Genomic DNA, 14,805 nt, shown 5'->3' with positions numbered 1-14,805 from the left:
CCTACAAGCTTAAGTCATTTTACTTTTCACCAGCTTTGGTTGTTGCTGATTTTTATTAGACAAAAAATAATTATCAAAAGTTAGTAATAAATAAAATAATAAATACTTATGAATAAATAAATACAATAAAACTTATTGTCATACAAAGGCAATAATACATCTTTCCCATTAAGAGAAAACTGTACTGTGAGAAGCCATCATGCAAGTAAGTGCATGAGAAGATAGAAAGAATTTGTATGGCTTTGTAGGATTTGCTCTGCACACAGACTGCTTTCCTGAGAGAACCCTGTGAACCTTGCAGCCACTTCTGCTCTTGGTAGCAGTGGGAAATGAACTGTAAATGCTGCCTTGAAAAATGTTGCAGATTCTTGATTTAAAGTCTTATTTATTTCACCATTAAACAAGTAGTTTTGAATGTCAGTTAGTCCAGTCTGCTGAAACAGATATTGTAAATAAGAAAGCAACAATTTTTTGTTTACTTTTTAAATTTTGAAACCATAGCCTTACCTTGATTAGGACTTCTCTTGTGGACACACTTTATTCTACATAATTAGATAAAGGCTGATTTTTCTAATGAGGCAAATAAGGGAAAATTTGGGGTGGTTTTAGAAACCTTACTGTGCTAGTCTCCCAGATCCTGTGTGAAATAGCTATTTCTGATTGTATGTCAGTAATATGCTGCCTTTTTTTTTTTAAATCCAGACTCGTTCTACCGACTTCTTAAATCTTTTAGTACTTATTCTTTCATACAGGGAAGTAGAATATCTGTAGCCATGAAACATAAATATTGATGTTCTTACCTGTTATTTTTGCTATCTTAGCTTAGTGGTTTATTACCATCCTTATTTCAGCCCTGTCTTGTGGCTTGTTTTCATACTGCTCTGTGATTAGATGTGTGTGGGGGAGAAAAGGCTTCATATTTTCTGTTCTTATATGTGATAGTATAATATTTAGCTTGAAGATATTACAAAGTAGCTTTTAAACAAAGGAATTTAAAAACCCTAACCATAAAAGGAGATTTGTCAGTTTCTGCTCCTCCTTCTAGAATGAAAAAACTGCAGGGTAAATGTTAATATTGATGTCCAAAACTTAATGCTCTTTCTAGATAATAGCACTATTTTCTAACTGATAACTATCAAAATAGTCATCTCAAGGAATTTTGATGGTCTAAAAGCAGTAAAAGACTTCTTTATTGGCTTTGTAATCCTCTGAAGGTAACTGGAAACTGTTGATTTATAAAGTTTTTCGGTGTTTTTTCCTCTTCAGATAGGTGAAAGTGGAGATCCCAAAGCCTTTCTAATAGAAGTTTCTTGGCCAGAAACATATCCACAAACAGCACCAGTCATATCGATGGATGCTTTCTTCAACAACACAATGTAAGTATTTGTGAGAGCTTCACTCCCTGGCCTTGTGGTGGGAACTCTTTGTTTGAAAAGCTTTTTATTGTCTGTCGAGTTCACAGTTGAGTTTAATGATTTCTTTTAGATCTTCAGCCATTAAGCAAAGCATATTGGATAAGTTAATGGTAGAAGTTGAAGCAAATCTCGGAACTGCAATGACATACACGCTTTTTGAATATGCCAAAGACAATAAGGAGGTGCTCATGGAAAATCAACCTGTGAACACTGTGGTAAGTGGATAAATTCTGATTTTAATTTTGTGCTTTGAAAACTGAAAAAGAATATTGATATTATAACCTGAATACTTCAGAGTTCTCTCTAAGCTGAAAATTACTTCATTGGTTGTACATGTTAGTGGCTGAAAGTGACACACAAAGTATGGTGCCACAATGCTCTGTGGTGATAATTGTTCTATTTGATAGTTATTTTACTGTTACACCAAAATGTTTGCAGCCTGCTGTTATGTCCCACAGGATAACATTAAAATAGAGATTTTGAGCAGAAGCAAAACTAAAGGAAGCTGAAACAGAGATGTGTCTGCTGAGGATTGGATGGGTGGCAATTTACTGCAGCCTTCCTGAGATTGTATAAGTGCACCTCCAGGGTCTTAAAGTAGTCAGGCTGGGTCCATTTGTGGCTTTTGAGTTGTGTAAGCCATGATGGTGCAGCAGATCTGCTTTGAGGGGGTAGGAATGATTTCTGTGTTTGAGAAGTCTGAATCCATTCAGACTAAATCACACTCCGTGATTAAATTTTAAAAGTGAAAAAGGTGCCTTTTGCAACTGGAAGAGAATAATTCCAGTCCCTAACACATGTTTTTTAAAAGTACAGCCCTGATTATATGTGGATTAAAAGCTGCAGGCTGCTGACAGCATTGCTTCTTTCTGACAGTCAAGGTATTTCAGTATGTCAGGTTTAATAATCACATTACACAGGGATATCCATGAAACTAATATGCAAAATGTTTATAACCACTTTTATCCTTTTCAGACTTCAGTAAGCAATAGTATTTCAACTGGAACTCCTGAAGTGCCACCAAGTAAAAAAAAAGACAAAAAGGAGCAGTTATCCAAAACCCAGAAACGAAAACTAGCCAATAAAACAGGTTTGTTCACTATACTAATCTTTGCTTTGATCAGTATGAAAATCCAAATTTTATAGCAGGGACACCTGGCTAGAGAAAGTGTAGCTAGTAATTTGTTTATCATGAGCTACGTTAAGTCTGTGGTCTCTATTTTATTTGTTTTAGATGAATTGTTCTTGCTTGAGATGTTAGTTCTGGTCACAGCAACTTTCTATAGAGTTATAATTTACTGACATCTTTTGTTTTATTTCAGTTGGTGACAAAAAAAAAGAAATTTTCAAAAAATACTTTTGGAAGGAGAGGATTTGGGACCTCTAAAAATTGACTTTCAGCAAAAAATGCAGTTTGCTGATGGGCCCTCATAAATAATTCACATTATTAAAATGTAATTTCTAAACAAAAATATTTTATTTGCAACCCAGAGTAAAGCATCTAATTTAGTTTGCATTCTAGAAATAGAAGTGCTTCTGCAGATACTTAATGCTTGCAATGAAATAGAAGGATTTGGATTGAAAGAGTTGATTACTTCAGTTAATTTGCTGATGACTGTCTCATGTTTACCTTCAGTTTTCAGTAATGATCTGGATAGTACCATCCTGTTGTAGCAATAAGTTATACCCTGTCATAGCAATTCCTACATATAATCTACCTAACCTAATGTATAATTGGCAAGCTTAATGTTAACTGTATAAAGGAAAAGCTGCATGAAATTTAGTTCTTTGACAGAATTCATCATTGCTGGTCAGCCCAGCTCATATTGGAGCTACTTTCTAAACTAAATTTCAGGTGGACTGAGGTGTTTTTATTTAAACTGAATTACTTTGAGTCACATAATTAAAGAATCACACAAGGTTAGAAGGGACCTTCAAGTTCATCTATCCAACCATCAGCCCATCACCACCATAATCACCCCTAAACCTGTCCCCAGGTGCCACCTCCAGGCACCTCTGGAGCACTTCTGGAGACAGTGACTCCACCACTCCCCATGGCCACTTACTCCAATTCCTAACTACTCTTTTAGTGAAAAATGGTTTTTGGAAATCTAATCTGAACCTCCCTTGGCACAGCTTAAGGCTATTTCATTTCCTCCTTTCACTTTGAGGTTGGTTGAAGAACACACTGTGTTTAAGACATTAAAATCTGTTTCTGTCCTCATGGCTTCAAGAGTGCAGAAATTGAGGGGTTTGGATATTTAGCATTTTGTGGGTTTATTTTGAAGAAAGATAAATATTCCCCTTCGCTTGTGTGCTGAAATTAAAACCTTTTTCTGCAGATAACAAAGGAGAGCTTCCACGAGGATGGAACTGGGTTGATGTAATTAAGGTAAAGTGAGTGTATTATATACAGTATTGTGAACATGCTGTGTATGTAAATTGAAAATTATTTGTACTTATATCTGAAGGAAACTGATCTGATATATTTTTTTCTTGCTTTTCTTCCTAACTATGTTTGGATTTCACTATGATGTCTGATTAATTTCTATATGTGTCCAGCATGTAAGTATTTTCAAGTTCTCTTATTTACTGAGCAATTAAATCTTATGAGAGGGCTTTGCTAACGAAATGTGCTGGAAATATTCTGTCTTCATATGACAAGAAGATTTTAAATAAAGTTAGTAGTGCTGCCAGGTTCTGGGGGGCAGTGGATAAGTAAGGAATAAAAGGGAGCTGTCCCAAGTGGGAGCACCTTGCTGTCTCCTACAAGCCTCATTCTCTGCTGCAACTACTCCAGTGAATAATTCTTTTCTGCTTGCTCCCTCACTATTGATTTTTTCCACTCTCTTATCTTTGCTGATTCAGTGAAAATCACTGCTTTACAATTTTGAAAGCAAACTATTTTATTTTACACAATTAAGGTAATTTTTGCTGTAAGACCTAACACCAGTTCCAGTTGTTAAGTAAGAGCAAGTAAATGATGAAGGTTGTTTTGGGCAGAGTCCTTCTGAGTTAGAAGTGGCTATTTATAGTGGATGTCTTGATTTTCAGATAGATTTCATGACAGGTATGCTACTTTTGATAATTATCAGCTTAGATTTAAAAGGTGAGAAATACTAAGTTAATGTCTATTTTTATACTGTCTAAATTTCTATATGGGAATTCTCTGAGATATATGAAGATAAAGTTCCGTTACTTCATCTTTTTTTTTTTCTTTTTGGAGAGCTAGTGATAAAGCCTTCAAATTAAATAGAAACAGTGCCCTGAGGCTTTTCTGGGGTTTGTTTTTTGTTTTTTTTTTAAATTCAACTTTCATGATCAGGAAATAAGCTCATTTAGTGTTTAAGCTTAAGAATTAACTTCTGATGCTTTTCAGTGTTTTGATACAGTAGCACTATCAGTCTGTATTGTTAATTAAGTAAATGCATGTTCAGTGTGAGATGGAAATAATGTTCTTGTTTCCTAATAAATGGAATGACAGCCTAAAATTTGAATACTTTCTTTTTGTGTCTCTTTTATAGTTAAGCAAAACTGGTTCTAAAGATGATGAATAAAGGACTTTGGTACAAGGAAACTCCACCTTTTAATACAGTGCAATTCTGGGTCACCATCTCTCTCTTAATAACTTTCATATTTGTTGAAGTAAACATTTTATAAAGCTTGATTTCCTAACTTGTAAATCTAGTCACACAAGCTTATCTAGAGACCATGTGGTTGTCTTCAGAAAAATCAACCAACAAACTTGCCTTAAATGAAGGTTAGAATGTGACAAAGGATATAGGGAGCCAGTGTGGTGAATAGTGCTGAAGTGTTTATTAATTTATATTTAGTCTGTAGTAAAATCCTGTTATAGTGAACCCAATGATACTGTAAACATTTCCTGATGTTCTTATTCCAATTGAAGAAAAAAGCACTATAACAGTGATTGGTGGCTTGATGGCTTAATTCATCAAAATAAATTGTTCCGTGGAAATAAGACCTTTGTCATTTGTTTATCTAGTATGAGTTAGAAGGAGGACATACAAATTGTTGCATTGCAGAACAGGCTAGAGCTTGTGGTCTCATTTTCACTAGTAACTGGCTGAAATAGTAAATACTAGTGAAAGCAAGGCCAAATATTCTAGTCTGCTCAAAAATGAATGGTTGAAGCAGGAATGCAGCTTCTTTATTGTGCACAATATCCATCTGTTGGTCTTTCTCCAGTGTGCATGTTTACAGACAGTGGGATGTCTGAGGAGGGACAAAAGTGCTTTCTTGCACGTGTCTCAGTGAGTGTTGGGATTTTGTAACTGCTTCATTGGAGAAATAGGCATTCTTTGGAGGGATTTCCTGACTAACTGGTAATCAGTAATCCATCAAACAGTTTGGGAGAAGTTCTTTGTGAGAGCTCTTTTCTTTTTTTTTTCCCTAATCTGCTCTCTTGTATAAGAAGGAGAAGTCATTTTTACTGTATGAACTGTCATTGAATACAAGATGCCTTAATGTCTTTTATTATTTTTGTTTGTTTTGAGATGAACTTTAATAAATGCCTATTTATCTGCTGTGGTATTTGTTTATTGTATTAAATTCTGTATTGCCTACTGCACTTTTCAATTTGCAAATTTGAAATTGAAAGGACTCTGTTACAAAGAAAGGATTATTTTCAAAAAATTGCTGGGAGAATTCTCTCTCCCCTCTTGTGTTATATTTTTACATGATCTTCAGGTTGGCTGTGTTTGTTGTTGATAGGAGGATCAGTCACTTACCAGGAGCACAGGACAGTATCCATTGCATTCAGTACACACAGAGCAAGTCCAGTGTCCCTTTGGAAGAATGTGCTCCACTGTGTACAGCATCCATCATTTCAAAAAGGCTGGTTTCTTTTTGAGCTCTACTCTCATGCAGTAAAATGTTGTAAAGTAGAAAAGGGAAGACTTTTTCTGACCGATGCAGCCTTGCCTGTGACATGAACTGGGGGTTCATGGCTGCAGTCTGAGCAGGAGCACCCAGCTCAGAGTGCCAGTGCCAGGAGAAGTTGCTCTGGCAGTACACAGTGAAGCTGTTGCAGGGAAGGACGTTTAGTTTTAGTCTCTGCCAGCACCAGGACAGGCAGGACTCTACTCATGAGTTCCCCAAGGGGAATTGACATGTTTTTGCTGATATCCTTGGTGTAAAAATCAAGTTGCTCTGACAGTTTATCTGAATAGATTAGTTATGAGAGGGTGGGGGAAGAACAAATAAGAACCACATCTCTTGCCTTCTATGGTTATAGTTACTGTGTGTAACCTGGTAACCTTGTGAAATGCATGCTTTTTCAGCTCCTAGTTTGCCTGTAAATCACATGCTGTCATGAAGATACCTGAGAGTCTTCTTTGGTTCTATTAGTAAATGTGTTTACTTTGAAGTCTAGTTTCACAGGAAATATTTTGTGTTGGAAATTTTTATACTCATTTTTTGCTTCTGTGTAAATTGTGAAAGGTAATTTGTGTCATTCAAACCATTTTCTGATATGATGTGATGGCTGGAACAGGATCATTTAAAGAATCTGGATATTCGATGTTATGGAGAGGCCTGAGCAGTGATAAATGAGGGTAAGGAAAAATCTAATGATTATCTGGTTAAGGCACAATTGTAAATAAGATCAAGACTCCTGAAGGAATTCTAAACACTTGAAAAATCTCCTGTCACCTTCTTTATTTTTTTACAAAGACCTAGTGGCAGTGGAAAATCAGTGATTACTCAGTAGGATGAGAGTGTCTCGATTGTATGGCTACACCACTTATTTAAATCCATGAGTTTTGCAGTAGAGCTTTGTTTGGCCTGAGAAGACAACTGCCAGTACCAGTAACAGTAAATTAAAGGTAGCAAATATCCATAATTGCTGTGGGTACCATGACCAAAGATGCCCCATTGCTCTCTAACATATCAAATTCCAGGGAGTAATGCAGACTGCCTTTAGTATGTTGAATAGAGATGACAGCTGTGATTAGTCAGCAGTGTGTGCCTGGCAGATCCTGCTCACCGCCTTGGTCAGCCTGACACAGATACTCTGAAATCAAGGCTGATAATTTCTGCAGTACTGCTTGACTGGTTGTGTGTGGGGTGCACAGATAAAGAGTGCCCAACTGATGAGCAATTACATTTTGGTGAGTAAAGACCAGTAGGAAAAAAGCCAGCATTTCCTCACAGAGGACCTGTGACAAAAGTGCAAATATAAGGATGTTATCCTCCTCTCATCTGAGGCAATACAAATGATTTTGGGTTATACTGTGAAATTTGTGCTGTGAAAATCCTTGAACTGGTCTGAACTAGAAATATTTTCCCTTTGGAAATTGTTTCTTCCAACAGTACGACACCCTAAGCTCTTGCAGTTAACAGCAGAACAAAATGGGGAGGAGATGCTCATTGAACAGAGAAAATACCAGAAGTGTGAGAATTCTGGGTGGACTGGAGGAGGAAGTGGATGGGGGAAAACATCCTCATATGAAAAACTAGAAGAGCATCGGGGATCAATTTTCATTGCTGCAGGACAATACAACAAAACAAAAGCTAAATTCTAGCATGAGCTTGGGGTATGGTAAAGGACAAGAGGATTGTAGATTTTCTTTTCATTGCTCTGGTTTCCTTCACCAAAATGGATTTGGCTTCATCTCAGAATGGGTCTGTTTTGTGGCTGTGAGAAGAATTTGTGTTTGCCTGTTATGTTTCCTGTTATTCTCTTTCTGAGGCCATGTAAGCAGCCTCTGAAAGCCTGGTGTGCTCTCAGAAATAACTTGAAACGTATTGACTAGGCACTGGAAAATCATTAACTATTTGTCCTCTCTCTCCTTCATTCAGAGCAAGGTGAAGAGTGACTCCAAATGTCTTAGTTACACAAGACATGAATATCTACATCCAGCCCTGGTGTCCTGTGTCAGACTGAACATGTTACATAGCTGTCCCCTGCTACTGTGTCTGAGCATTCTTGCCTGTGGTTCCTACAGATGTTGTGTTTGAAGTATTCATGTTAGAAATAGAGCAGAAATTTGAAAACTCCTATTGTGGTTAGCTGCCACAAGTTGTATATGTTGTGAGATGGGGCATAGCAGTGAGGGAAAGCCAGGCTGTAACTCCAGAGCCCCACTGGAGAGGAGTGAGGGTGTGTGGGTGTCCCTGAGGGCAGAGCTGCCTCTGCAGTGTCTCCATTACTGCTGATGGTCAGAAAAGGAAATTAGCCTAGTCTGAGTTTGGAAGATACCCTTCAAGAAGTGATACAGAAGGAAGAAAGCAATAAATCTTTTTCTCAAACAATCATCTGCTATAATGTCATTGAAAGACAATAAACACAACCTTGACTGAATTTGCTCTTCAGAGCAGAACTTTAAGTCAAGTATCTCTGTCAGTAATTCATTCTATGATTTCCTGCAGGTAAAACAAATGTGAACAAAGCATTGCTATGTGAAGAGCTGCTGTTCCACTGTAGAGAACCATTTGATCTCTACCTGCAGTGAAAATGATGCTTCAATTGACCTTGAAGACACAGATCTTGTAATAGCTCAGGGCAGAGCCCATCGATCAAAAGTAGACAGCTTCTGTAGACAGTTAACTAATTTTGCCCAGCATTATCAGAAAAATGATATTTTTTTTTGTGAAGATAAGCGCTAGAGTATTACCAGGTTTTAGTTAACTGGTATATTGCATAATTATGATTTTCCTTTCCCCTCCTCATGCCATATGTCTTTAGCTGATAAAAGTACAGGATGTCATATAGACATTTATTTCCAAAATTAAAATGGTGCTAAAGGAAAGGAAATAATCCTACTCAGAAGTAAGGATGTGTCAAAATTAAAGCTGGGTATGTGATGTTTATATAAAAAAGAATTCATAGGAAGATTTTCTTTCTGTGACTACATGTTTTTTGGGTTTGTTTGTGGGTTGGTTTTTTTCCCCAGTAGAGTCCAAACAGATGGTTAGTGCTTTTCTTCCTAGTGCTCTGTTAGTAGAAAAGCAATACAAAAACTGAATTTTAGTACTCTCCTAAGGCTGAAAAGAGAAAAAAGTTTTCACTTAGTGAAAGCAAGTAAAGTAACAGGCCTGTCCCTGGAACAATGCAGACCTTTGAACAGGATGGCCAGGTAATGAGGCAAATAATTCACTTAAATAAAACTGACTGGATCAGAGCGGTTTAGTCTGCTTCAGAGTCTGTCTTCATGTGGTGGATTTGTGACTTATAAATGCTTATGAATAATTGTAGCTTTTATACAGAAAAGGTGTATTGGGTGGGGGAGGAAGAAGATAGAAACTACTGAGTGGTGTTTATGCCTCACACCTGGAATGAGTTAACATAATGTGTGTCATGTTGCATATAATATAATGCACAAGCTACAATGTGTCACTCCTGGTTTATTTTCTCTTGTTTTACATGTATGCACTTGAGACCTCTGCTACAAACTCTAACTGGTAAAAATTGGGCAGAATCTCTTTGTGATCATCGCAATAATCTTTGTTTCACAGACACAAGCTCTGCTCTTAGATGCTCTACTGATGAACACAGAGGAGGCAAGGCAGGTCATTGTCTTGCAAGATCAGGAAATGGGAAAGATATTCTATGAGGAGACATATGCTAAATATGAAAAGGAAATACTCAACTTCTTTGGATATCTGTTTAGGGAGAAAAGATGACAGTAGAAGTGAAGAGTGGAAGAAGGAGGAAGGATCTCAAATTTGGAGCCTTAAGAACATGGTTGGTTAGTCTTCTAAAAATTACAGTTGATAAACATATGTTGTTTCTCTGTATGTTAACATATCTCTTAAGGTATTTTAGAAGATGATAAAGTATTATTTAAAGTATTAATAGTAAACCCTTGATGGGAGGAAAAAATGTCACCAGAAAAAGTTTATGCACAGGAGCAAATCTAGAAATTTTGATTTGAAGCTGTGGGATTCTTGTATATCAAGCAAATGCAATTTCTGTTATGTGAAGAAGTGGAGACAACCCTAAAGCCTCGCTTCCTCTTTTCTGCAAGATTCTGAATACTTTAATATTTTGAGTGTTGTAAGCTCAGAATTTTTTCTGCTGGAAGGAAGGGGAGTGCACAAAATTTGGGTTTAGATGTACATTTTGCAAATGTAAATCCAGCTCATCAGTATTTCAGACTGTGTCTTGTAAGCAGAATGGTTAAAATGTGATTTACTGTGCATGTGAGTATAAATGCAGTCTTGGTGAGGTGCCTCATAACATCATATCACATTGGGTATCAATGTACAAAGATTAAGAATATCTGTAAGAATATGTGTCTTATTTAAGAAATGTTTATCCTCTGACTCATTCAAAGCTTCTGCCATCAAACATAGCAAAATAATCAAAACTGCAATGATTTCAAGTTACAACAATCTGATCTCACTATGCTTATTTGTGCTAGGATCAGAGGCAGAAAGAAATGCATTAAGGGAAGAATACTTTCCTCAATTAGACAACTACTGTAAAGTAAGAGGTTATAACTCCAGCTGATGGACCTGAGGTGGGGGCTTCCAGGTGGTGCCAGAAATTATCACCGTTGTGTTTCACTGCATCTGGAAATTTTGAGGAAGTATCAGAGATGAGATATTGAAGATTTGTTGTAAGGTTTTCCAGATGTTTGTTTTTAATTCTGGAATTCTGTTGAATTTATACTTTTAGGGTATAGTAAGTGCATTATTGGGTTTGGTATGTAAAGAAAGGGCATATTATAAATCTAGAAGGCAAAAGAGGAAGGGACAGTAATACAAAGTCTTGACTGATGCACACCATAAGAAACCTGTTAGGTTTCTGCTGTGTGTAGATTAGGTTTGTATTTGTGTCCTTAAATATGTGGGGTTTTTCCATTGTTTTCAGGTTTTATGGGGAAAAAGCCTGATAATCCCATCAATCTCAGGAATATTATGAAAGAAAATCTTATAATTACTTAAAGGTATAATTGGAAGAATTAACCTAACTGACGTAATGCAAAAGCACACACTTGTGTTGCATCTCATGGAGTATCAAAAGAGCAGTGCAGACAGATTGTAATCAAGCAGGTGTTGCTCAACACTTTTTGGGAACTGGCAAATCATCAAAAGTATAAATGGAGTTCATTCTAACAGAGAATTGGACTCAGACTTTCAGATGAGCAGGATCTGTTTAATGTGTCATCTTCATTCCCAGAAGGAAGCTGAAATAGAAATGAGATTTGACAGCAGGACTTCCCTCTCAAGCAGCTGTGCTGGCTGGGACTGATGGCTGCATTGTCCTCCAGGTGTTTTTCAGTATCTTCCAGAATAGTTTTTTCCATGATTTTACCTGGCACTGAAATGAGACTGACAGGCCTGTAACTTCCAGGGTCCTCCCTCTTGCCCTTCTTGAAAGTCAGGTTAGTGTCACCCAACTTCCAGTCCACTGGGATCTCTCTGGATTCTGAAAAAATAAAAAATCAAGAAAAAAAAAATCTCAAAAATCAAGAGAGGTTTTGCAATGACATGTGCCAGCTCCTTGAAGATTCTCAGATAAATCCCATCAGGCCAAATAGATTTTTAGGGATCCAGCTGAAGCAGCAGATCTGCTCGACTTCAGGGTCAACTGGGATGAGCCCTGATCTTCCATCTCATGGTGCTGAAACCCCCTTGGTCCATCATCTGTGTTGAAGACAGAGGCAAAGAACACATTAAACACCTCTGCCTGGTCCCTGTCCCTGTTTGGGAGGTGACCATCCTCATCCTGTAACAGGCCAATGTTATTTTGCACTCCCTATTGCCATTAATATATTTGACAAAAACCTTTTATTGTCTCTGACAGTTCTGCCAGCTTTCTCCCTACAGTGGCCAGAGGCATCTCTGTATTCCCACATCACCTGACCTTGCTTTCACTGGGCATGCACCTTCCCTTTTTTCACCTTATTTGCAAGAGAGGGTCCCTGTTCTGCCAAAATAGCCTTCTGCCTTGTCTGACTTCTGACATTTGGGAACTTTTGCTCCTGTGCTCTGAGGAGGTGATGTTTAAAAAGTCACCAGCATTGATGGACCCCAGCACCAGCAAAAACATTTTCCTGGGAGATCTCACTTACTAGTTCCCTGAGTAACCTGAAATCTGCTCTTCTCATGTCCATTTTGTTGCAAATACTTACAAATTTCAGCCTACCAGGTGAGTGCTGAATTCTCTCTGTTCAGAAGTTGCTCAGTAAAGGAATAAATATACATTTCTTTCCAATCCTTAAAGGACATTAATTTATTCTTCATTAATCTGAAGGTGATTCACTTCTTTAATCAATGGAAATCTAATTGCTAAGCACTTACATTAAAAAATACTGAATCTGAGGAATTTCCTTCAACATTTTATGGTGCAAATGAATTGTATATTTAAATGAGCAGCAGTGCTTTTCTCATTATAGCATGAAGTACAGCCCTGGAAGATATTATCTGAAGGAAAATATTCCCTGAGCCTTTATAGATGATGCTGGTTACACTGTCATCAAATAGATACATAAGATTTTATCCCCACCTTAGAGATGTGTAACTTTCCCAGTTGAGATATATATTTGTTAAAACAGAGGTCATAAGTCTCAAATCCACATCTGCCCATCTGTCAAACTGCAGCAATCTGGTAGGCGAGAGCTGCACCTACCTGAAGTAGTAATGGTGTTCTTTAATCATGTTTTATGATTAGAACAGCTTCTTAACTTTCCATTATGTTCTCACAGCTTGCCTTTTAGTCATGTTCATAACATATTTTTCAGGGATATTTTCAGCAGGGATCTGCATACAGGCAGCAAGCTAAGAGCAAATGGCTGAGCACTTTCCAGAAACTGCATAGCATATTTCAAGAGTATGCTCCACTTGCTCTCAGAGAGGAAGCCTCCACTGAGCTTCTGGAGACAGGTGAGACTAGAAACCCAAAATTAGGAGAAGGGCATTTAGCCAGAATGATCAGCAATACATTATTTCCTAAAAGAGGGGGACAGATTAGGTAATAAAATAAGGTAGAAGACGTCATTGGTTTTGGCACTCCTCAGAATCTTGTGGTAGGACAAGCAATACCTTTAGTGAGAGGGTTACCACTGTCATAAATACGTAAAATAGACATTATTTTGCAATAACCCTAAATGCCTTTTCCAAGTTCAATGTGTTTTTTAATCCACTTAAATGTATGTAACTCTTTTTACAGTCTGCAGGCAACTCTTTAGGCTCTACTAGAGAACCAGAAAGCCTGGAGTTTAGCCAAACAAAATAAAACATGCTGTGAAATGCTATTTAACTGCAGAGAATAAAATTACTACTGCAGAGTAGTCTTAATAGCACAATAATATTTTAACAGCAAAGCCACAGATTTCATGAGCTTCTTGCAAACAGATCTTTTCTGGGTTTAATATTAAGAACATAGGAAAATTAGATATTTTCTCTGAGGTTCAAAGCAGTTGTACATCAGAGCTAATGAAGTTATTTAGTATTTCTTTCTAAGCACAGAACTATGAGTATTGCAAGCATGTTCATACAAATGTGCTTTGTCCTCAACCCTCCACTGCATGGAGGAGTTTGTCCTACTTGCCTACAAACATGTCTGTCTGTACTGTATATGACTTGCATGTAAGCCCCTCACCTCATAAAAGCCTTGTGTTACTTCATGTAAGTGCAAACATATGAAGCAGCAGAAGGGGAGAGGAGCTAATTACAATAATTCTGGAAGAAGTTTCTAGGGTATTTTATGCATTGCTTAGAATTCCAATTAAAATTACATATCTTGTGAAGAGCTTCTGATATCAGGTTCTTATTTGTACCTGAAAGTTGGATGGTTTCCTTTTTTAAAAGGAGAAAAATGTTCATAAGAAAGAAATGTCTTTTGTAAGTTCCACAGCTTCTTTCAGAATGAAAGTTGGAATTTAAAACACATGCCGGCAGCTTAGTTACCAAGGAATCAAAAAATGGTTGGGAGGGACCTTTAAGGGTCATCTAGTTCAACTTTCCTGCAATGACATCTTTAACAGAGCCCCATCCAATCTTACTTTGAATGTTTCCAGGGACTGGACATCCACCACCTCTCTGAGCAATCTGTTCCTGTGTTTCACCAATCCCATGGTAAAAATCTTCTTCCTCATATTCAATCCGAATCTATGCTCTTTAAGTTTAAAACCATTACCCCTTGTCCTAGGACAATAGGCCCTGCTAAAATAGTTGTCCCCATCTTTATTAGAAGCCCCCTCTAAGCAGTGACAGGCCATAATCCAGTCTCCACAGAACTTTCTCTTCTCTAGGCTGAACAACCCTACCCTTGGTCATTCTTCAGAGGAGATGTACTCTAGCCCTCTGAGCATTTTTGTGGCCTCCCCTAGACTCGCTCCAACAGGTCCATGTCTTTCTTGTGCTGGGGACCTCAGCTGGATGCAGGGTTCCACGTGGTGTCTCAGGAGAGCAGAGCAGAGGA

General features: G+C 37.5%; 1 protein-coding gene across 4 annotated transcripts in view; it reads left to right on the top strand.

The window, feature by feature from the left end:
- The window catches only part of RWDD4 (RWD domain containing 4), a 29,391-nt gene that overhangs the window by 1,652 nt on the left and 12,934 nt on the right, over positions 1-14,805 (top strand). The window contains exons 3-8 of one of the 4 annotated variants that reach the window (XM_074541371.1): positions 1,267-1,376; positions 1,486-1,630; positions 2,391-2,505; positions 3,758-3,807; positions 3,978-3,980; positions 4,940-5,959. In XM_074541371.1, the coding sequence (XP_074397472.1) occupies positions 1,267-1,376; positions 1,486-1,630; positions 2,391-2,505; positions 3,758-3,807; positions 3,978-3,980; positions 4,940-4,972 (456 nt within the window). In that variant the 3' untranslated portion in view covers positions 4,973-5,959. Of the gene's footprint in view, positions 1-1,266; positions 1,377-1,485; positions 1,631-2,390; positions 2,506-3,757; positions 3,808-3,977; positions 4,911-4,939; positions 5,960-14,805 lie in introns of those variants that run through there. The other 3 variants (XM_074541370.1, XM_074541368.1, XM_074541367.1) reach the window with 3 other exon arrangements.

Source organism: Zonotrichia albicollis, chromosome 5 (genome assembly GCF_047830755.1).
Source record: "Zonotrichia albicollis isolate bZonAlb1 chromosome 5, bZonAlb1.hap1, whole genome shotgun sequence".
Taxonomy (NCBI): domain Eukaryota; kingdom Metazoa; phylum Chordata; class Aves; order Passeriformes; family Passerellidae; genus Zonotrichia; species Zonotrichia albicollis.
Note: the sequence above shows the minus strand (reverse complement) of the source record. Positions and strands in the feature narration are given on the sequence as shown.